Below are 23,763 nucleotides of genomic sequence, written 5' to 3' on the forward strand. Positions count from 1 at the left end.
TTTTAACTTGATTCTCTAGGATTCTCTAAGTATATCATTATATCATCTGCAAAGAGTGATAGCTTGGTCTCTTCTTTGCCTAATTTGATTCCTTTGATTTCTTTTTCTTCTCTAATTGCTACTGGTAACATTTCTAGTACCAGATTGAATAAGAGGGGTGATAGTGGACATCCTTGTTTCACCCCTGATCTTATTGGAAATGCTTCCAGCTTCTCCACATTACATGTAATATTTGCTGATGGCTTTAAATAGATGCTACCTATTATTTTAAGGAAGGCTCCATTTATTCCTGTACTTTCTAGGTTTTTTAATAGGAATGGATGTTGTATTTTGTCAAAAGCCTTTTCTGCATCTATTGAGATAATGATGTGGTTTTTGCTAGTTTTATTGTTGATATGTTCAATTATACTGATGGTTTTCCTAATATTAAACCATCTTTGCATTCCTGGAATAGATCCTACCTGATCAAAGTGTATTATTCTTGTGATAAGTTGCAGTAGTCTTTTTGCTGATATTTTATTTAAAATTTTTGCATCTATATTCATGAGGGAGATTGGTCTATAATTTCCTTTCTCTGTTTTATCTCTTCCTGATTTAGGTATCGGTACCATATTTGTGTCATAAAAGGAATTTGGTAGGACTCCTTCCTCACTAATGTTCCCAGATAGTTTGAAGAGTACTGGAATCAATTGTTCTTTAAATGTTTGATAGAATTCACTAGTAAATCCGTCTGGCCCTGGAGAATTTTTTCCTAGGGAGTTCACTGATGACTTGTTTGATTTCTTTTTCTGAGATGGGGTTATTTAAGTAATTTACTTCCTCTTCAGTTAATTTGGGCAGCTTATATTTTTGTAAATATTCATCCATTTCACTAAGATTGTCTAATTTATGTGCACACAACTGGGTGAATTAATTCCTAATTATTGTTTTAATTTCCTCTTCATTGGTGGTAAGTTCACCCTTTTCATTTTTGATACTCATAATTTGGTCTTCTTTTTTATCATATTGACTAAGGATCTATCAATTTTATTGTTTTTTTTTTCATAAAACCAGCTCTTAGTTTTATTTATTAATTTAATAGTTTTCTTAATTTCAATTTTACTAATTTCTCCTTTGGTTTTCAGTATTTCTAATTTAGTATTTAATTGGGGATTTTCAATTTGTTTTTTTTTTCTAGTTTTTTCAATTGCATGCCCAATTCATTGACCTCTCTTTTCTCTAATTTATTCATGTATGCACTCAAGGATATAAAACTTCCCCTAAGAACTTCCTTTGCTGCATCCCACAAATTTTGGTATATTGTCTTATTGTTGTCATTCTCTTGAATGAAGTTACTGATTGTTTCTTTGATTTCTTGTTTGACCCACTCATTATTTAGGATTAAATTATTTAATTTCCAATTAGTTTTTAGTCTGTCTTTACATGGCCCTTTATTGCATATGATTTTTATTGCATCATGATCTGAGAATGATGCATTTATTATTTCTGTCTTTCTGCACTGAATTGTGAGGGTTTTTTTTCTTTTTTTTAACGCTTTATTAACTTCTGATTTACATCATTCGTTTCTGCCAGATTTTGAGTTACAAATTTTCTCCCCGTTTTTTCCCTACCCACTGCCCCAAAATAGCACTCCCACAGGATATCCCCTCCTCCAATATGCTCTCTCCCATATTTTCTCCCATACCCCTTTCAACTTTTCCAGTGGATCTCTATGCCTCAGTGCCTGTATATCTTATTTCCCAATTACACATAAAATAATATTAATAATAGTATATATATACATATATATTTGAATATTTGATTTTTAAAACTTTGAATTCCAGTGAATTGTGAGGTTTTTATGTCCTAGTACATGGTCAATTTTTGTGTATGTGCCATGTACTGATGAGAAGAAGGTATATTCCTTTTTATCCCCATTCAGTTTTCTCCAGAGAGCTATCATAACTACCCTCTCTAAAATTCTATTCACCTCCTTAACTTCTTTCCTATTTATTTTGAGTTTGGATTTATCCAGTTCAGAGAGGGGGAGATTAAGGTCTCCCACTAGTATAGTTTTGCTATCTATTTCTTCCTCTTATTCCCTTACTTTCTCCTCTAGGAATTTGGATGCTATACCACTTGGTACATATATGTTAAGTAATGATATTGCTTCATTCTTTATGGTGCCTTTTAGCAGGATATAGTTTCCTTCCTTATCTCTTTTAATTAGATCAATTTTTGCTTTTGCTTTATCTGAGATAAGGATAGCTACCCATGCTTTTTTTACTTTAGCTGTGGCATGATATATTTTACTCCAGCCTTTTACCTTTACTCTGTGTGTATCCCTCTGTTTCAGATGTGTTTCTTGTAAACAACATATTGTAGGATTATGATTTTTAATCCATTCTGCTATCTGCCTCCATTTTACCGGAGAGTTCATTCCATTCACATTCACAGTTATTATTATTATGTGTTTCTTTCCCTCCATCCTATTCCCTCCCCTGTTAATGCTTATATTTTTTTCTCCCCTTCTCCCTTCCCCTCCTTAATAGTTTTTCTTTTGACCACTGCCTCCCTTAGTATTCCCTTATCTGCCCCCCTCCCTTTTCTTCCCCTTCCCCCTTACTTCTTCCCTCCCTACTAACCACCCCCCCTTTCGTAGACCTTTCCCCCTCCTACTGCCTGTAGGATATGTTTATACTTAATGAAGTATGTTATTTCTTCTTTGCACCAAGAGTGACAGGAACAAATCTCATTCGAAACTTCTCTCCATCCCCTCTTTCCCTCTATTATGATGTTTTTTGTCTCTTCTCCATAGAGTCCTATGCTTAACTTGTTGTGTTATTTCCTCCTTGCAACAGAACCAATGAGGGAAAAGCTCCTATAATACTCATCTCCTTCCCTTCTTTTCCTCTGCTATATTGTTTTTATGCCTCTTTGTGTGGCATAATTTACCCTTTTCCTCTTCATTCATTCTTCTTCTTCCATTGCAGTCCCTTTATATCCCTTGATAAGTTTTTTTTTGGGGGGGAGGGTAATTTATACTCATACCCTCTACTTGTCTATAAAAAAGTTTGCTCTTATTAAATAACAGGGTGTGTGTGTGTGTGTGTTTGTGTGTGTGTTATCATTGTTTACCTTTCTCTGTCAGTCTTGCATCTCATAATTGGAGGTTGAATTTTCCATTGAGCTCTGGCTTTTTTATCAGGAAGGTCTGGAAATCTGTTATATCATTGAATGACCATCTCTTTGCCTGGAAGAATATGCTCAGTCTCTCTGGGTAGGTGATCTTTGGTTATAACCTGAGCTCTTTTGCCTTGCGAAAAATTGTATTCCACTGCCTCCGATTTTTCAGTGTAGAGGCTGCCAAATCCTGTGCGATCCTCACTGTGGTTCCTCAATATTTGAATTGTTTCTTTCTGGCCACTTGAAGTATTTTCTCTTTTACCTGGTAGTTCTGGAGTTTGGCCACAACATTTTGAGGACTTTTCATTTTGGGATCTCTTTCAGGAGGTGTCCAGTGGATTCTCTCGATTTTTATTTTACCCTTAAGTTCTAGTATCTCAGGGCAGTTTTCCTTAATGAGCTCTTGGAGAATGTTGTCCAGGCTTATTTTTTCATCATGATTTTCTGGTAGGCCTATGATTCTCGGTTATGTCTCCTGGATCTGTTTTCTAGGTCCGTTATTTTTCCATTGTGATATTTTACCTCTTTATCTAATTTTTCATTCTTGTTGTTTTGTTTGACTAATTCTTGGTTCCTCATAGAGTTATTTGCTTCAATTTGGTTGATTCTAGTTTTTAGCAAATTATTTTCCTTGGTTAGTTTTTGTAGCTCCTTTTCTATATCACACACTTTTCTTTTTAAGGAGCTGTTTTCTTCTTTATAATGTTTTTCTAATTCTGCAATTTTGATTTTAAAAGAACTATTCATTTTGTCTTCTATCTCTCTCATTGGGTTTTCAAATTTCCTTTTGAGCTCATCTAGAAGAACTTTCTGTGCTTTGGACCCATTCACTGTGGATGTTTCAGCTGTGGGTGTGGTCACCATTGTTTCCCTCTGAGTTTGGTTCCTCCCTCTGAGGACAGTAGGACTCCAGAGTCTTTGTAGTCTGCTTTCTACCCATTTTGAGGCAGGGCCCTAGCCACACCCTTCCTCTAGGGTTCCCAAGCCTTTACTGTTTAGGGTTTTATGTTTTCAGCGTGTGTGTGTGTGTGTGTGTGTGGGGGGGGGGGGGAGGGGGGGGGGGGGGGGGGGGGTCGGGCCTCGTGTCTGGAGCAGCCGGGGTTCACTCTGCCATCTTCGTCCTTGGAGGTCCTGATAGGGGCTTTTTAAATTTCTGGGCTATGGAATGATAGTCCCAGGAGTATTTGCTGTCCTGGACCAGGGCCCTGCATTTGATTCTTACTGTGCTCTTTCCAGTCCCAGCCCTTTGGTAATTGGCCTGGTAGTGACCCTTGTGTTTGGTGGGATGACTTGCCCCCCTATTTGAACAGGCCTCCTCCTGGCCTGCCCATACAGGCTCGCACCATCGCTTCCCAGCCTGTCCCTGCACGCGATGAAATTCTTTCCAATCTCATTACACACTATTCTTCTTCAAGTTTCTGAAGGTAGCATGGACATGCTTTCAACTAAACATATTAATTTTTTCTAATCCTCATTACCTTCATTATCAGATGGATTTATAAATTTCTTTAACTTCAGTCCACAGTTAGATGGTACAAGTTCCAATAGTCATGAAAATGAATAGGAAGTGATCAGAATATTGGAGCCAGGCTTTTTTTTTTTTTACAGGAAGATTTTGTGTTTTTCTTTGAACGTCAGGAAAGAAGGCATTGTCATATATGTATAAGCAGAATTGAGGATGAGAAGGAAACCATAGTGGTGGCTAGATAGCACAGTGAATAGAGTACCTGCCCTGGAGTCAGCAGTACCTGGGTTCAAAACCAGCCTCAGACACTTACCACAAAAACTAGCCGTATGACCTTAGGCAAGTCACTTAACCCCAATTGCCCTCCAAAAATAAAAAAAAAGAAGGAAACCATACCACTCAGAATTTTCAGATGTTTTCTGTAGGCTATGGGCAAGATAGTGGGGTACATGTCTCACTAAAATGTTTGCTACTAATGAATTCTCTCATTAGGAAAGATTTCATTTTATTTCTATGATATATCTGAACATGCTAAGCATAGACAAATAAGTAAATACATGTTAGTAAAGTCAAATTCACAGGGAGGTTGAATAGGAAATTTCCTAGATGATGTTGAGAGACAACACAAGACACCCCGCCTACTCTTTCCCTCCAAAGTTCTTCTCCTTTGGCCTAGAATTCCACCCATTAGTGTAACACATTTGAACTAAGGTATTGTCCCCTATTCAATACATTCCTTACCCATTAGTATTCACTAACACAATGGGGAGCAAGGTTGCACGGTAAACTGAGCCCTGGGCTTGAAATCAGGAAGACTCAACTTCATGAATTCAAATCTGGCCTTGGACACTTACCAACTATGTGATGCTGGGCAAGTCACTTAACCCTGTTTGCCTCAGTTTTCTCATCTGTAAAATGAGCTGGAAAAGGAAACAGCAAACCATTTCAGTATCTTTGCCAAGAAAACCCCACATGGGTTGACGAGAAGTCAGACAGGACTGAACAACATACTGAGATTTTTGGATCATCCAACTATTCCTTCTCTCCATGCCCTGAGTACCCTCCCTACCCTCACCCTTTGCAAGCAAAGAACAGGGTCCCAAGAAAATGGAACATGATATAGGTAAGATTTCCTGAGTGAAAAGAAATTTTTTCAAAATCTGGAACTGCTCAGTGAAGGCAAATACCTCTGGGCCCTCAGAATTGACTGTCTAAGAGAGTAATGAACAAGTTACTAGTTTCTATGAAAGTTAGAGCTGATCCTACAATTCATCTTCTTTACCATCAAACCTTTTGGCAGTCTTTGTGCCCGAGATCTTAGGTAACTTATAGCCTGGTTTTGTACATAGGACATAGGGGAACATCAGTAGAGATACACATAGCACAGGAGAACACCAACAGAGATATACAGGGAAAACTAAACAGTAATACCCAATCCCTACAGTAACATCATTCTACCATGCCAAGATCTCACCTGCTCACTATGTTAAAATAATCTATACCAACAGTAAAAGGGCCATTCTTAACATTTACCAAGAGTTCTTCTCTTTTTCTGCTAATTTTAAGTATCCTAACAGAGCATGGCAGAGAGGAGATCAATATCTGCTGTCTTTTTGCCCCCACAGCTTCCTGTGCTGACTTTATTACTTGGGGTAACAGTAGAGCACTGAGAGGAAGAAACCAAAATGGCTGCTAGCATAGAGAGGGGAACCACAAGGGCCAAAGGCAAACTTTTCTAACTTAAAAATTTTACCCAGAATCAGCCTTGAAGTTCAGCTCATCCTATGGATCAGACTTTCTTAGCTCTAATCTGGGAAGTATGCATCATTAAATTATCACTGATGGCAAGTAGATGAGAAACATGAGTGCCCTCATAGACAAGCAGTAACCAAAATTGATTGTGTGATGTAGGAGACACTGGCACAGGACCCCCTAGTATGGAGTGCTGAAATCAAAGAAGGCACCGTACTCTGTGAGTGAAGCAGAATTGCAGTAGTTAAAAAAAAATGTGAGATGTGCAGATTTAGAAACATCTTCACTGCAAATGTTCACTTGAGTCTTCTGAGCTCATATTGGTCTAATCAGCCATAGTCAGACATGCTGTATCTTGACCTCAACATAGTGATGTCATTTTGGTCTTCTTTTAGAACGAAGGACAACAACCAACCAAAATATAATAGGTAGAAACAGCTGGATCTGGGTTAAGATTCAAGCTTCTAGATGCCTTCTAAGTCACTAACCCATAGACTGCACAATCATTCAATCCACAAATATATATTGAGTACCTACCATGTACTAGGCACCGTTAAGACAAAAATAAAATAATCTCTGTCCTCAAGGAACTTACATTCTATAAAGCGAGACAACATGTCCATATGTAGTTATATGCAAATCATATACAAAGCAGACAAAAGTAATCTTAGATAGGAATGAAGAAAAAGAGATTATTAGATTAGCTCCTAGAAAGATGAATAGACTTCATATGAGCACTGGTTGTGGAGTCCAGAAGACCTGAGTTTTAAATACTGCCTCAGACACTTAGCAGCTGTGTGACCCTGGTGAAGTTACTTAGTCTCAGCCTCAGTTTCCTCACCTGTAAAATGAAGAGATTGAAACTCATTGACTTCTAAGGTCCCTGCCATATCTGAGTGCATGATCCTATGCAATCCCTAAGTCACTGAAATCACAACTCCGGTTCTTGCTCTTATCCCTTTTTATATAAGGCAATTTTTTTTGTTTGGGGGTGGGGAGGAATCTACAGGTTTTTATTTAAGAAATATTCCAAGCAACTTTTGTTATTCACTGAATCCATCCACTGCAACAAAAGTTTTTAAATGAGTACTTGGAGTTTATTGTAAAAAGGGTTTTAGTTGTATTCTGTATCTCCAGTTGCTAAAGAATATCTTAATTTTTATTTTCAAGTTATCTTTCTTAAAAGGAAAAAGTTCCAGCATGATAAAGTCCCCAATAACATACAAATAACTGAAGGATTGTGGGGCTGCCAGTTTTTTCTGTTTTGGTTTTTTTTTCCTCAAAATGGAAATTGAACCAGAAAACATGGAATTTCAATGGAATTTGCCAAGTTTTGAAGTGGAAAATTGGCAGCTCTGATCTCCTGGAAAATTGCCAGGAAAATGCATTGAGTCCTCCTGAATTGAATAAAAAACAAGATGAAAGTGAGTTTTTGCTCCAGGATACAAGGGCATCTTACTTTGCCATCTTCATGCCATTCCGTATAGATCCCCATTTGCTTATTAAATGATTCTCTTCTATTTAAAGTGCTAAGAAATGCCATATGGGACTAACTTGGCAAAGCAAAGACAATGAATGTTGTTGGACTTTGCATCTTCTCATTTCAGATCAATCCGAGCTACGAATCCATCAGAACACACAGTTATCCTTGCCGTTGTTTCACATATGTAAGTTCTTTTATATTATTTCCCCCAGCTGGAAGGTAGTTGCTTTTCATTTTTAGACATTTGTTTTATGTGTCTCCAATTCAAAATCCAGCTAAACAATAGGGATTTCCTTAGGCTTTGTGGCCAGCCTACCAAAAAAGAAGGCTAGGAGTTTGGGATTGTCATTTGTTGTGCAAATTCCTGGAAGGACAATTTTTGCTTTGTAGATTTCAAACCTTTATCTTGTCTAATTGATTTTAGCAGTAGTTAATGTGACCTTTTAAAAAAAATTTTAATCCCAGGGAATTAGAAGGGTCATCATATGTTTAGGAATAAATGTAAAACCAGGGAGGAACTTTGGAGAGAATTTTATTCCAAATTATTCTTTCTTATTCTTTAAAAAAAAATAAATGGAAAATACTTGGCTTTTCCACTTAAGAAGAAACAAAGAGTAGCATGAGAACAATACTCTGTATTCATTGGGAAGAAAAGAGGATTGCTTAGCTTCTGGAGCACTCAGGGAAGGGACAAATTCATATGATGTTAGAGCTGAGGCAGAGCCTCAGTGATCTGCAAGGCCAATCCCCTTGATTTATAGAGATGTTAAATGGCTTACCCAAAGTAACACAGCTAGTTAGTGGCAGAATTAGAACAAAGAACTGAGGTCTTGATATGTAAAGAAAAGGAAGGGAAACCACTGGATGACTGAAGGAGTTTGGAAAACATTCCTAGTCCTTTGGGTTTTCTCTACTAAGTGATCAGTAAACTGATTTGTAAGCAATTATTTAAACAAAGAAAGATGATTTGAAATTCACATGTGACACCATATGAAATTAGTCCCATCATTTTGGAGTCACTGGGGACACTCAGTTCTGATATAGCTGGGATCTTATTTTCTTCCTGTTGTTGCCACTGACCATTACTAAGACTGATAAAAATAAAAGATGAATGAGGGTCTAAGGCTTGTTGGGAATTGAGCATAATATAGTGATGGTCACAGATTATGCCATCAAGGACTTTTTAGTCTCAGAGGTAGGTCACGATGGGTGAGAAACCTCTCATGATGTGGAGAGCCCCAGGAAAGGCTGACCTTTGTCATATACATGTGGGGAGAGCATGATGTCATGTAAAAAGCCCTGGATTTAGATTTTCAAGACCTGAATTTGAATTCTGCTTTTTTCCCCACTTAGTCTCTTTGTGACTTCGGGCAAGTCACTTAGATATTTTAGACCTTAGTTTTCTTATGTATAAAATGAGACAGTTTGACTAAATAATCTCTAAGGTCATTTTCCAGCATGAAAATCCCAGGCTCTTATGGCATTTTAGTCCAAAGGTGGATTGATAGAATGTGGAGCCCTAGTGGTAGAATTATCCTTCCAGCAAGACACCTTTGTCTGCTACCCTGAATTCCTTTACACTGAAAAGCTTCTCTTCCCAACTGAACTCCAGATCACTTTTTACTATAAAAATGAATAGAAAAATTGTTCTTCTTGTGCCACCATTCCTCATAGCCCTTTGAACAATGTTGCTTAATAGAATCTAAAGTCTTGTGTGTGTGTGTGTGTGTGTGTGTGTGGTAATAGTAATGAGTGATGGCAGCATAAGATTATGTCTCTTTTCTAGTCCTTTTTCTTGTGTTTTCTCCTCTGGAGATCCTGAGATGTTGACAGTATGTTAAGCTTTTAAAAGTAAAGACAAAAACTTTACCTGGTCCACATACCTTCTTTTCTCAACTGGAAATCCACCCGCCCCTTCTACTTTCCCCCCAAACTGATTTGACATTAGAAGTAACCCTAGCATCAAAACCAATAAAACCTGTATTCTTTTTTTTTACTTGCCTGGCATAAATTAATCCTAGCCCTGGACAAGTGGTTATTTCCAAGGCTAATGTCTTATTCAGGGAAGGGATTGTCCCCCCTGAGTTGCTGGCAAAAGAAGAAGAAAAAATAGTTTCCTTTCAGGCCCCAATTTAACTGCAGGTCCCATTACAAATACAGGATGACCCAAAAGTCTTAGTTCAATTTCAAACCTCATTAGGATTTTTGGAACACAATGTAATAGATAAAATTTTAATATCAAGTAAAATATCAGGCAATAGAACTGTTCTTTAAGGTTTTCACTTCTTTATCCATTTATTCAGTTTTACTTAGTTTCCTTTCAATGTTCTAGCGTTTTTATTTTTGTTTTTTTACCCCCTTGATAAAGGATGTCTCTGTAATACCCTTTTTCTCTCTCTTAATAGAGACAGCCCTACCTCCTTGGGTCAAGACTGGTGATGAGATGTAGCTGCTGGCATTGTCCTTCATCAAACATTGGTTGCAAGGCCAGCCTTCATTAGCAGATATTTGCAGGATCTTTAATGTAGTTTGAGTTTAGGAACACTATTAAAAATTGTTCCTGCCTTAGGAACTCTAATCTTTTTTTTTTCTCTTGCCTTTCCCATCTAAACCTATTCTTTTGATGGACCTACATTCATAGTTCAGCTTCTTCCATGGTTAACTTGTGGGTTGTGCCATCTATAAAATATGAACTCTTCAGTTGCTACAGTTCATGAGAGTTTGCAGGGAAAAGGGGAGATGAAAGATTCCCAGGCGGCTGTTTAGCAGCATGGGAATATTAACTGCAGACCCAACCCCTGAAGCATACACCTACATGCCATTGTACCTTAGAGCTAGAAAGGGCCTTAGAAATAATCTAATCTAAACCACTGATTTTACAAATAAGAAAATTGAGGCCCAGTGAGGTGAAGGGGTCACTCCTGGGGTTCCAGGTTTGTGGCATTTGCAAGAGATAAATCAGAGTTGCATAGCGCCAAATAGCTTGCTCAATGCTAGCATGACCCCTTTGAGATAACCACTGAATAGTGTACTGGGCACTGGATTTAGATTGTAGAATCCTAGCATTAGAGCTGGAAGAAACCTTCAAGGTTATTTAATTAGAGGACTTCTATTAATAGCCCAGCTCCCTTCCTTGCCACTGGTGTGATCTTGGGGAAGTCCTCCTCTCTGAGCCTCAGTTTCCCAACTGGTAAAATGAAGAGGATGTTGGGTTAGAAGATTAAGTCTTTTCTAGCTCTAAATCTTATCATTAACCTTATGCTGATTTTTTGTTTATATGTTTTTTTTCACTTTTTTGTTTTTATTTATTTATTTTTGCATCTAAAAAGATGATGCAAAGCATGAGGAGTCAGGCACTCCACCCCCAGGAACATACACAAGTGTATGTGCAATTTGTCCACACCTATCAGCAGGTGCCACCCATTAAGATGATCAATTAAAAAGGAGCCTTCCATTTGGGCCATTGTTGGAGCTAAATATATGTTTGCCTCATTGCTCTCTTTCCATGTTTCAGTGTGAGGAATCCTGGTTTGTATCTGCTGAGTGACCACATTTTCTGCTTTGCTGCAGATCAGGTGAACGTGAAGAAACATCAGTCCTTCCTCTTCTCCATGCAGGCTTCAATAGGGTATGTAGAGCCTTTCTCCTCCTGCAGATACCCCTCCCCCCAAAAAAATCCTTAATTAAAAACAAGTCAAGGTTGAGGGACTCAACCCCTTGCATGATGATATATGCCAGATGAACGATAACAGTAGTTTCATGGTACAATTTGTATCCCTAGGGCTAGCACAGACCCTGGCACAAAGCAGGCATTTAATAATTAATGCAGACAAATAATTGAAATAATCATAATAAGTATATTATTGTGATGTGCTATAACAAATAATTATTCAGTGATTGATGAGATAACTGACAGTTGCCGACTTTAACTCTAAATGCTTGATCAATACTGAGATGTTTCAAATGATGAGTGAGAAAGGGTAAAACTTGACCAACTGTTCTGAATTATTGTCCCCTGAGACTATTTTTGCATGTTTGTCACATATCAGAGTACTAGGGGTTAAGTCCCTCAAAAACTCATATCCAATTACCTCAGTTCAAAGCTTCATAGTCCTTAAATACTCATGTTTAGACTACCCTAAGAGCAGATGATGTATATGTGTGTGTATATATGTATGTGTGTATGTGGTTTCATCTCTATGTCTAGCTGGGGTTTCCATCCTTATCAGTGCCCTAACAACAATGTACCTGATGTCAATGAAATTATCCTGAAGAAATGTGGTTTCAGAGTTCTAAGTTTGTTCATTCATTTAATCAAAAAGCAAGCATTTTTAAAATATTTGTTTCTTTTTCAAAATATATTTTTATTTATTTTATTAGGTAGTCCCAATTACATGTAAAAATCTGAAAGTTAAAAAAATTTTAATTTAAAAGTTTTGAGTTCCAAATTCTCTCCCACCCTTCCCCTTCCCCATGAAAAGGCACACATACAAACAAGAAAAAGAAAGTTTAAAAAGTGTGCTTTAAACTTCACTTAGAATTCCTCAGTTCTCTGGAGGTGGAAAGCATTTTTCATCATGGGTCTCTTGGAATTGTCTTGAATTGTTGTCTTGATCCGAGTAGCTAAGTTTTTTGCAGTTATATCCTTACAATACTGCTATTACGGTGTATGTACCATGTTCTCTTGGTTCTGCTTAGTGCATTTTGCATCAGTTCATATAAGTCTCCCTGGATTTTTCTGTTCATCATTTCTTATAACACAACAGCATTCCATCCCAATCAATTTGTTCAGCCATTCCCCAGTTGATGGACATCCCCTCAATTTCCAATTCTTTGCCACCAAAAAAAAAGAGCTTTTAAATATTTTTGCATAAAAAGGTCCCTTTGCCTCTTCTTACAAAGAAGCATTTTTTAAAGTTGTATAGAAGACTATGATAGGCAATGGTGTGGGAAGGAAAAAGACAAGGATAAATAGGGCATAGTTGCTATCTTCAAGAAGCCAAGAAACTCCCTTAGGTGTTTGCTATATTAAGAGAATGCTGGCTGTTTGTCTACTCAAGTGACGTAAAAACTCCCAAGAACTACAGAAGTGATAGTGTAAGGATATATTCTTGGAGGCTGGCAGAGTTTGAGCACTCGAGTGTATATAGAAAGCTGAAAGGACAGTAGGAAAGAAAGAGAGAAAAAGGAATAGAAAAGTCAGATCAAGAAATGTCCATTTTAAGAGCAGAGATATTTATTAAGCTTTAATTCATAAGAAGGGTACAAATCAGTACACAAGTTATACAGATGATACTCAGTTTTAACACAGCTCTTAAATTCATGACAATTACCAGCCCAGCTCTTGATGTGTTACTGATTCAGACCATCAGGAAAACTGTTTGCTTACCAAAAATATACCTTTCATCTTTAACACAGAGAAAAAGATGTTTTGAATGCCCAAATTGGGTTCTCTAGGTAGATTAAGATTGATTACCCCAAACAAATTTATCAAATTCTAAAAAACTGTACTGCTTTTCCTGCTCAGAGTCTTTTGTGAGTAAATTGAATCTTCAGTAGATGGCACTCTCCATGGTAATACATGAGACTTTCAAAATGGGGTCCTATAGACATTCCTCTTTAGATTTTAGATGCTCTGCTACTACAGGCTAGGTCTGATTTGCCCCGATAGGGGATTTGGGGGAGTGGGGAGGTGGAAGAGTGTTAAGAATCTTTTCCTGGCTTTAAATCATAGAGAAAGAGAAACTACATTTTGGGTGAGGTTATTTCTGTGCCTGGGGAATGCTTTAGGGATGAAAAGAACAATGCTAAATAAAATATGCAAGATAATATGTTCCACATTGTGGAATTGAATAGGGTGCTGCTAATTAGCTTTATCCTTCCCTCTCTGAACACTTTTCTTTTGTCTGTTGTCCATTCGCTTAAAGGAGGGCATTCAGTTCTGGTACACTTATATGTTGTACCTTGGTAAGATTACAAGGACATGTTTTGGGTTTATGTAACAGAAAAACCTTTAAAAAGGAGGATTGGTAAAGAAAGAGTCAGTGGAACTGAGACTCATTTTCTTTAGCCTACTTTTAGAGAAATGACAAGCCATCATCACCTTTCATGATTCCTTTTTTTCATCTTCAGAAAACAATTTCTCTGATTCCTTTTCCCCCATCTTCCCCCCAACCCACAATTATCTTTTATGGTATCTGTCAAGCTTCTCTCAGTGCTGAGCAACACAAGATTTCCTTCTTATCCTGAGCATTGAGTAGAGAATAAAATAACAATGTTGTAGGATGTGTTCCTTAGAGCCCGCTTAGGCTCTGACAGTGTCTTTATGTTACTTATGTTGGTCTCTGTTTCTTATGATGACCATTCTTTGTCATCATCATTTTCAAGGCCTGGCCCTCATTCAGTGAATCTGCCTCTAATTAGCACAGAAAGCAGAATAAATTGAAGCATATCTTTCCTTCCATAAATGACTAGAGCTTCCAGATCTGTTTAAAAAAAGGAAGAGAAGACAGATCAAAACTCATGGTTTTCACTTCTTTACAAGAAGACATTATAAAAAATGAAATTTATGTTAAAACCCTGCTGAGAAGCAGAGGGATGCGGCATAGGAAGCTGGCCTTGGAGTAAGAAAGACCTAGGTTTGAGGCCCACCTCTGACACTGACTGTATGACCCTATGCAAATCCCTTAATTCTTTCAGTAAATGGTAATTAATGGTAATTCTTTCAGGCTATAAGTTTCAGAGAAGGGGCTGATAAACAAGAGTAGAAGGCGCTTCCTCAGTGGGAGTTCCTTATTCTAATTGAATCACAAGTCCTCTTCCCCTACAAAGAAAAAGTGCATCACTTTGTTTCCTTCGAACATTTTTGGATATATTTAAATACTATTGAAATATTTAATGTCTCAACAATGTATGGCAAAATGCCCATCCATATGAAGAACATTAACCTTCCAAATCCACTTGGTATCATTTAGTACCAGATTGGAAAGTATCCCAAGGCTAGGGATGGTGATTCATGTCTATTGTCCTTGCTGCTGAGGAAGACTAAGGCTGGTGGATTGTTGATTCTGTGGGAGTTCTAAGATGTAGTAGGGCTAAAGTCAATCAAGTATCTTTGCTAAGACCAGCTTTAATATGGTGATTCCCTGGGAGGAGAGGGCCACTAGGGAAGGATAAGCCAACTCAGGTCAGAAAAATGAAGCTGGTTAAAACGTCCATACTAATCAACTTTGGGATCAAGGCCCACTGATGGCTGGGCAAGACCCTGGGCAACATTGGGAGATTCCATCTCAAAAAGAAAGTACCACTTGTTAAGTTCATTCATTTGCCTTTACAGAGTTAACGTACTTGGGGGTGTTATTTCACTCTACTCCTGAACTTACTATGAATTTTTTTTTTTAAAGCAATCGGGGTTAAGTAACTTGCTCAAGGTTACACGGCCAGTTATTTCTGGGTGTGGTGCTAAGTATCTGAGCCCGGATTTGATCCCCAGGTCATTCTGACACTGGAGCCAGTGCTCTTACTTGCTGAGCCACCTGGCCGCCCTTATTGTGAGATTGATGGGACCCCCCATTGTTGATCCGCAAACATGGAGGCCTACTTTACTTTTTTGGGCAAAAATGATTTAGCTGGCAACATTTCACTGCTACATCCTTCCAACTATGCCTGTTATTCTTGTTTTCCCCAGTTGCGTGAGACTGTTTCCCATCCCTGAGTTGTTTTGATTGTATTGAATTACTTGCTGAAACCCAGCCCTGTGTTGCTGGCTGTTCAGCCTAGTGAGACAAAAGTCTATGGTCATTGATCTGGGATCCAGGAACAAATTGTGCCATCAAGTAGTCCAACGTAGCTCTCATTGAAGTCCTTAGTACTATTTGTAAGTGGCTTTACTGCAGGAGAGATACTCAAAGAACTTTGTATTAATTCATCTCTTGGAGCCATGAATAAACGTACTCTTTCCATCTGAAACTTTGTGTCCTTTTTTTAATTTAGTTGTACACACTACCGTCCTCTACCTACCCCCAAAAGGTTCAGGTGGTAGAGTAGAAAACTATGTCTTTATTTGGTGAGAGTCCTGTTAGATCATCATATGTTTATTTTAGCTTCTGATCTGTAATCAGAGCTGAACCAAGTTCATATTGTCCCTTTCTTGGCTCTGCTCTCCCTGATTCCCCACCAAGAGCAGTGGACCATAACAGAAAGATATACAAAATCAGGATAACATGAAGGTAGAGGGAAGTATTCATTTGGGGTATGTGTGTAGATATAAGTGTATGTATATATGCATATATGTGTATGTATATATGTGTGGGTATATATGTGGATATTTACATATATATGATACTGTGAGTTTTCTCATGACTAATTAATTTAATGAAATTCTGAGAATCATAAATCTCAGGGGTCTGGCATTCTCTGTGTCTGTCCATCAAACTATCTGAATGGTATAGATTTGGATGGGTGATAATACAGAGAATTCTCAAGAGAGGTAGCCTGCTACAGTGAAAGAACATTGTTTCTGGAGTCAAAGAACCTGGGTTCAAATTTGACCTCTAAAGAGTGTTTCAGCAAGTCACTTATCCTCCCTGGGCCTCAGTTTCCTCATCTGTGAAGTGAAGGTATTAGACTAGATGACCTCTGAGATTCACTCTAGCTCATGATCTATGTATGACCTGTGAAGTTTCATGAAATGGGAGTCCAACTCTGTAGGCTCCTCCATACCTGTTGCTTTGCTGCAGTCACACAGACCTAGAGGATTTTAAACAACAAATATTATCTTACCCCAGATCAAAAAGTAACACAAGGTTTTGTTCTCATATCTTTGGCAAAAAATGATTTCCAAAATTGTCTTGAAATTTATCCTTAATCAGTATTATTTCTGCATTATTTTGCTATGTTCATGCAAGAGAAATAATAACCTTCCTATGTATTTCACGATAAATCAATGCTCTGTGAATAAGAAAGTGTGCTTATAGCCAAATTCCCTAGCCTAGTTCAAGGTTCAAGGTTCTCCACAGCATTAGTTAATCAATCAATCAATATTTATTAAATGCCTGCTATGTGCCAGGGCAGGTAGGTGGTGCAGTGAATGGAGCACTGGGCTTGGAATCAGAAACAGTCATCCCCACAGATTCAAATTTGGCCTCAGACATTTACTAGATGTATGACCTGGGGTAAATCACTTAACCCTGTTTGCTTCAGTTTCCTCAACTGTAAAATGAGCTGGAGAGGGAAATGGTGAACCATTGCAGTATATTTGGCAAGAAAACCCCAAATGGGGTCACGAACAGTAGGATACGACTGAAAAAGTAACTGAACAATAACATGCACCAAACACTCTGCTCAATGCTGGATAATCCAAATTCCTCAGCTTGAGTACTTTTCCCAGTCTGATTCCAGACCACAAGTTCAGTCTCACTCCCATTACTCCCCTTTAAGTGTATGAAATTTAATTCAAGCCCTCCTCTTTTATGTGTTCTCTTTAAATTGCTCATGTATGTGCTTTCCCACATCCAGTTGTGCAGTCAGAATTATTTTTGTTCATACCTTAGCTCCCACACTTATAGTTAATTGAATTTGTCAATCACATCAGATATACAGATCAATTGTTTTCAGGACCATAATAGCATCTTCCAACTGTGGAGGAAATTACCTTGTGTTTTTTGTTTTTGTTTTTTGGAGGGCAATTGGGGTTAAGTGACTTGCCCAAGGTTGCACAGCTAGTTTTTGTGTTGTATCTGAGGCTGGATTTGAACTCAGGTCCTCCTGTCTGCAGTGCTGGTGCTCTATTCGCTGTGCCACCTAGCTGCCCCGACCTTGTGTTTTATTGAGAAAAGAATATGTCTGCCTTGAGTTGTTGGAGCACTTAAATATATGAGTGACTTTTCATTATTATAATTTACTGCAATTATTATTGTTATAATTTATTATAATTTATAATTCATTATTATAATTTATATTACATTAAATCTCTATGTTTTATGGGTCTGCTCCCTTTCCCCAGTAGATTATAAACTCCTTGAGTTCAGGGGCCATATCTTAATTTATCTACACACATCCCTCAACACCTTTTACTATGCATAGTAGGTATTCAGGACATTTCTAGTGAATGAATGGATGAATTACTTAACTTTTTCCATGGTAAATACTTTTCAGAGTTTTGATTATGGGCATTGAACCCAACAGGCATTTCGTATTATATATTCCATTATCCACTCGTTCATCAGGCATTTATTAATTGCCTATAATGTGCTTAGCACTAAGAATTCAAGAGCTTACTCTTTAGGTAGAAATGCAGGACTCAGCACATGGGAAATATAAGCAAACATGTAATGGTGTGAAAGATATTTATTTTTTCAATATTAAATTTTGGAAATTATTGATAAAAAGCAGAGCTAATCAGCTGTGGAAATTAAATAGCCATAGGGGTGTGCTGCAGTCAGCTTGAATCAGCCCCTGATAGCTGATTGTTAAATTTTTTATGTACACATCTACATTATGGAAAATATTACAATGTGGGGCTTGAGTTATTGTTTTATTGATTGTTTAGACTAACAAAATGATGAAGAAAATGTTAATAACAAAATGTATCATTTTGTTTTTCTGAAGAGCTGGTCTTTAAACATTTTACCAGCACATTCCTGATAAACATCCATGGATGATATTAAAAACTTGCCTGTGTCTTACTACAGGTGTTAGAAGTGAAATTTTTCTTAACTGCTTGCTTTAAGGGAAGTCTGAAATCAACAGCACCTAGGTGGTACAGTGAATAGAGTGCTGGGATGGGAGTTAGGAAGACTCATCTTCCTGAGTTCAAATCTCACCTCAGACATTTACCATCTGTGTGACCCTGAACAAGTAATTTCACTCTGTTTGCCTCAGTTTCCTCATCTGTAAAATGAGCTGGAGAATGAGATGGCAAACCATTTCAGTATTCTTGCCAAGAAAACCCCAAACAGGGTCATGAAGAGTCAGACACAACTGAAAAATGATTGAACAACAGTCAACAAGAGGTTGTAACCAACAATCATATTCACCCAATGCCTGGCATTGAGTTTCTAAGACTAAGAAACAGTTTAGAACATGGGAAGATATATTCTAGGTCATGGGGGAAGGGTCTTTTATTTCATTTTCTTTTTTTTTAATTCAGTATTTTATTTTCCCAGTTACATTTGAAAATAATTTTTAACATTTATTTTTAAGACTTTGAGTTCCAAATTCTCTCCTTTCTTCTCTCTCCAGCTCCCCTCATCGAGAAGACATGTAATTTGATATAGATTATACATGTGTAATCATGCAAAACATACTTCTGTAATAGTCATGTTGTGAAAGAAAACAACCTCAAAAAACACCTCAAGAAAAATTTTGATCATTTATGAATTGGGAAATGGCTCTCATCTGTATAAATTTAGCTTAGTTCTTTATGTTTGAGAAATGAGGCCTTTATCAGAGAAACTTGCTTCAAAATTTTTTTTGTTACCATTGCTAACTGTATTTCCCTCCATCCTATGCCCCCACATTTATTTTATTCTCTCTCTCCTTTCACCCTTTCCGCAAAAGTGTTTTGCTTTGTATTACCCCCTCCCCCAATCTGCCCTCACTTTTATCATCCCCCTTACTCTTTCCCCCTACTTTCTTGCAGGGTGAGATAGACGTCTATACCCAATTGTGTGTGTATGTTATTCCCTCTTTGAGCTAATTCTGATAAGACTAAGGTTCACTCACTCTCCTTCATCTCCCCCCCTCCCCTCCACTGTAAAAGCTTTTTCTTGCCTCTTTTATGTGAGATAGATAATATACCCCATTCTACTTCTCCCTTTCTCTTTCTCCCAGGACATTCCCCTCTCATCACTCAATTTCATTTTTTAAATATCATCCCTTCCTATTCAACTTACACTTGTGCCCTCTATCTATGTATGTTCCTTCTAGCTACTCGAATAATGAGAAAGGTCTTATGAATTACAAATATCATCTTCCCATGTAGAAAAGTAAACAGCTTAACTTTAATAAGTCTCTTATGATTTCCCTATATTGTTTACCTTTTTATACTTCTTCTGAGTCTTGTATTTGAAAGTCAGATTTTCTATTCAGCTCTGGTCTTTTTCTGAAAAATACTTGAAATTCCTCTATCTCATTAAATATCCATTTTTTTCCTGAAGCATTATACTCAGTTTTGCTGGGTAAGTGATTCTTGATTGCAATACTAGCTCCTTTGCCTTCTGGAATATCATATTCCAAGCCTTCCAATCCCTTGATGTAGAAGTTTCTAAATCTTTTATTATTGTGATTGTGGCTCCATGATAATTGAATTGTTTCTATCTGGCTCTTTGCAATATTTTCTCCTTGACCTGGGAACTCTGTAATTTGGCTATGATATTCCTGACAGTTTTCATTTTGGTATCTCTTTCAGGAGGTCATTGGTAGATTCTTTCAATTTCTATTTTATCCTCTGGTTCTAGAATATCAGAGCAGTTTTCCTTGACAATTTCTGGGAAGATGATGTCTAGGCTTTTTTTATTATGACTTTCAGATAATCCAATAATTTTTAAATTATCTCTCCTGGGTCTATTTTCCAAGTCAGTTGTTTTTCCAGTGAGATACTTCATGTTGTCTTCTATTTTTTCATTCCTTTGGTTTTGATTTATAGTGTTTTGATTTCTCATAAAGTCATTAGCTTCCATTTATTCCATTTTAATTTTTAAAGAATTATTCTCTTCAGTGAACTTTTGGACTTGGTTTTCCATTTGGCCAGTTCTGCTTTTTAAGGCATTCTTTTCCTCATTGATTTTTTGGGCCTCTTTTACCATTTGTCCTAGTCTCTTCTTTAAAGTGTTATTTTTTTTTCAGTATTTTGGGGTCTCCTTTACTGAGCTGTTGATTTATTTTTCATGATTTTCTTGCATCACCCTCATTTGTCTTCCCAATTTTTCCTCTACTTCACTTACTTGATTTTCAAAATCCTTTTTGAGCTCTTCCATGGCCTGAGACCAATTTATATTTTTCTTGGAGGCTTTGAGTGTAAGAGCTTTGACTTTGTTGTCTTCTGAGTATGTGTTTTGATCTTCCCTGTCACCATAGTAACTTCCTATAGTCAGTTTTTTCCCATTGTTTGCTTATTTTCCCAGCCTTGACATTTTAACTTTTTCTTAAATTAGGGCTCTGCTTCCAGGGTAGAAGGTGAACTGTCCTATGCTTCGAGGGTTTTGTGCAACTGTTTTTAGAGATACCTCTAGGGACTTGTGAATTTTCAGTTCTTCCAACGTGGTATGGTCTCCTGACCTGTGCTCCGACCTTGTGAGTGACCACCAACACTCTTTTCTGCCCTGGAACTATGAGGAGGATTCCCTTTCCCCTGGGGCCACAAACTCTGCCGTGCTAATGCTCTTCTTTGCCCTGGGACTACCACCTAGGACTGCATCCTGCATCCAAGTATGGGCAAAGCAATAGAGTCCAGACTCAGTGCTCACAAAGAGACCACTCTGTTCTCCTTCTGACAAATGCTTTGAACCCCTTATCGTCTGTGGACCTTGAGTTCTGGAAGCAGCCACTGCCGCTACCACTGCTGATTCAGTCACTCCCAAGTCCCGCTCTTGGTTTCTGGGGCCTGCACTGTGATGGCGTAACCTGCACTGGACTGTTCTCCTCTCTCACCCTGGTGCAACAGACCTTTCCTGTTGACTTTCCAACTTGTCTTGGGCTGGAAACTTTTTTCACTGTGTCTTTTCTGTTGGTTCTACTATCCTAGAATTTATTTAGAGTCATTTTTAAAGGTCTTTGGAGGGGTCTGAGGAATAGCTCAGGTGAATCCCTGCCTTTACGCCTCCGTCTTGGCCCCACCTCCTTTCACTCCATTTTATACTACTTATTTGCAATAAGGTAATGGAGATAAAAGTGAGGTTGGAGGGGGAGGGAACTATTTATTGTATTTAGAGTTTTCCTCTCTAACAAGTGATTGTACATGTCTCACAGGCTGTCTTTGATTCTTTTTTTCCCCAGAGATTTATGGAGAATAGCAGTATCACTGCTTGTTACAATGAACTGATTCAAATAGAGCACGGGGAAGTTCGATCACAGTTCAAATTACGGTACGTGGAAATATAACAAAATTAAGCTGTGATTTCACAATACTCTAAATCAGTTTGTCAGTCAGCACCAGTCTAGGTCATTGAGTTGGATGTTCATGGATGAGCATCAAGAATAATGCAAAAAATCCAACAGGCATACTGGACTAAAAAGTAACTCTGATTGATTGAACCCATGTTCTCTCTCTTTCAGTTGGGCTTCCCAGATCACCCATCCTTTATGATGTAGCCAGAGTGGGAGCCCTTGGAGAGGATGGGATACGTGTTTAGATCCTCTGCCTTTCTCAGTTATTTTGAGCACATTCTTAAAATAATATATGAGGAAAGTATTGCTCAATATTCAGTTGTCAGACTCTGGCTGAGGAATTAGCTCCGGAGGATTACCTTTTATTTCTGTTTATGAATTCTTATTTGGACTTACGTGATGTTAGCACACAAAGGTGGATAGTTATCATTCTGGCCAAAATTAAGTTGCCATGATAGCCCTTTTATATTGAGAAGAAAGAATATTGGAGATGACAAAGACTGGAGTTCAAATGAAACCTCAGACACTAGTGTGACCTTGAGCCAAGTCACTTATCTTCCGCTGGTCTCAGTTTCCTGACCTATAAAATGGTGTCAAAAATGCTTACTATTATTTACTTCACAGAGTTGTCTTGAGGAAATTAATGTAAATTGTTGTCATATGATATTTTAAGTAGCAAGTTATAAAGCTCTTTGGAACTGAGAAAGGATGAAGCATTTTATCCAGCCTCCTAAACTAGTCAGAATTTTGGTTTCTGATACTAAAATCCCTTGGCATCTTCCTTCCTAAGTAACAAATTGGACCCAATTACAATGTTCCAGTCCTTACCAGACCCAACTCATGTACCACTCTGGACAATAATAATAATAATGAATGTTTATATGGTGCTTTAAGGTTCTAAAAGCATTTGACACACATTTGATCCTAACAACAATGCTGTGAATTATTGTTGTCCCCTTTTGTAGATGAGGAAACTGAGGCTGAGAGAGATTGTAATTTGAACTTAGGTCCTCCTGACTCCATCTGTCTGCACACTAGGTCTTTGACCGTATTTCGGGATCAAGAACTTAATCATCAGCAATATGGCATTTCATAACTAAGATGGAAGGGAGTGCATATGTACTACAAAGTTAAAACACAAATCCATTTTTCATTTTGTTTTCCATTGAGGCAGGTCATGTAAGTGTATTAGTACTGTATTTTAGATGATTTCACAATTAATAGCAAGAAAGGGAGGAAGGAAATAAGCATTTATTACGTATCTACTATATGTCAGAGGGCAGCTAGGTGGTACGGTGGATAGAATTGTCAGGCCTGGAGTCATTTTTCAATGTTCAACTCTGTGACCCCATTTGGGGTTTTCTTTGCAAAGATATTGGAGTGGTTTGCCATTTCCTTCTCCAGCTTATTTTACATATGAAGAAACTGAGGCAAACAGGGTTAAGTGACTTGCCCAGAGTCACACAGCTAGTAAGTGTCTGAGACCAATTTTGAACTCAGAAAGATGAGTCTTCTTAACTCCAGACCTACTCCTCTATCTACTGCACCACCTAGCATTACTCAGTACACATCTAAAATAACTAATAGTAAATCTTTGCTCTAATCATCATCCAGAAAAATGTTTGTGTGTGTATCTGTGTGTTTGCTCTCTAAGTTACATCTCCACCAAAGAATAGACTATGGAATTACATGGTTGTTGGCCTCTGTTAGTTCAGACTCAAAGTTAGGGCTGCATCTTTAGTCTCATCAGCTCTTTTGAAATCAGCTTGATTCTATTAACTGAATTTATCTT

General features: G+C 37.8%; 1 protein-coding gene across 2 annotated transcripts in view; it reads left to right on the forward strand.

The window, feature by feature from the left end:
- PDE8B (phosphodiesterase 8B) overlaps window positions 1–23,763 on the forward strand; it is a 357,883-nt gene that overhangs the window by 222,633 nt on the left and 111,487 nt on the right. For both annotated transcript variants that reach the window (XM_069096276.1, XM_069096275.1), the window contains exons 4-6: window positions 7,990–8,049; window positions 11,436–11,493; window positions 21,861–21,949. In XM_069096276.1, coding sequence (XP_068952377.1) covers window positions 7,990–8,049; window positions 11,436–11,493; window positions 21,861–21,949 — 207 coding nt within the window. The remainder of the gene's footprint in view (window positions 1–7,989; window positions 8,050–11,435; window positions 11,494–21,860; window positions 21,950–23,763) is intronic.

This window comes from Petaurus breviceps, unplaced genomic scaffold (genome assembly GCF_028583685.1).
Source record: "Petaurus breviceps papuanus isolate PSGF00001 unplaced genomic scaffold, PetGlider_PUasm1.0 229, whole genome shotgun sequence".
Lineage (NCBI taxonomy): Eukaryota > Metazoa > Chordata > Mammalia > Diprotodontia > Petauridae > Petaurus > Petaurus breviceps.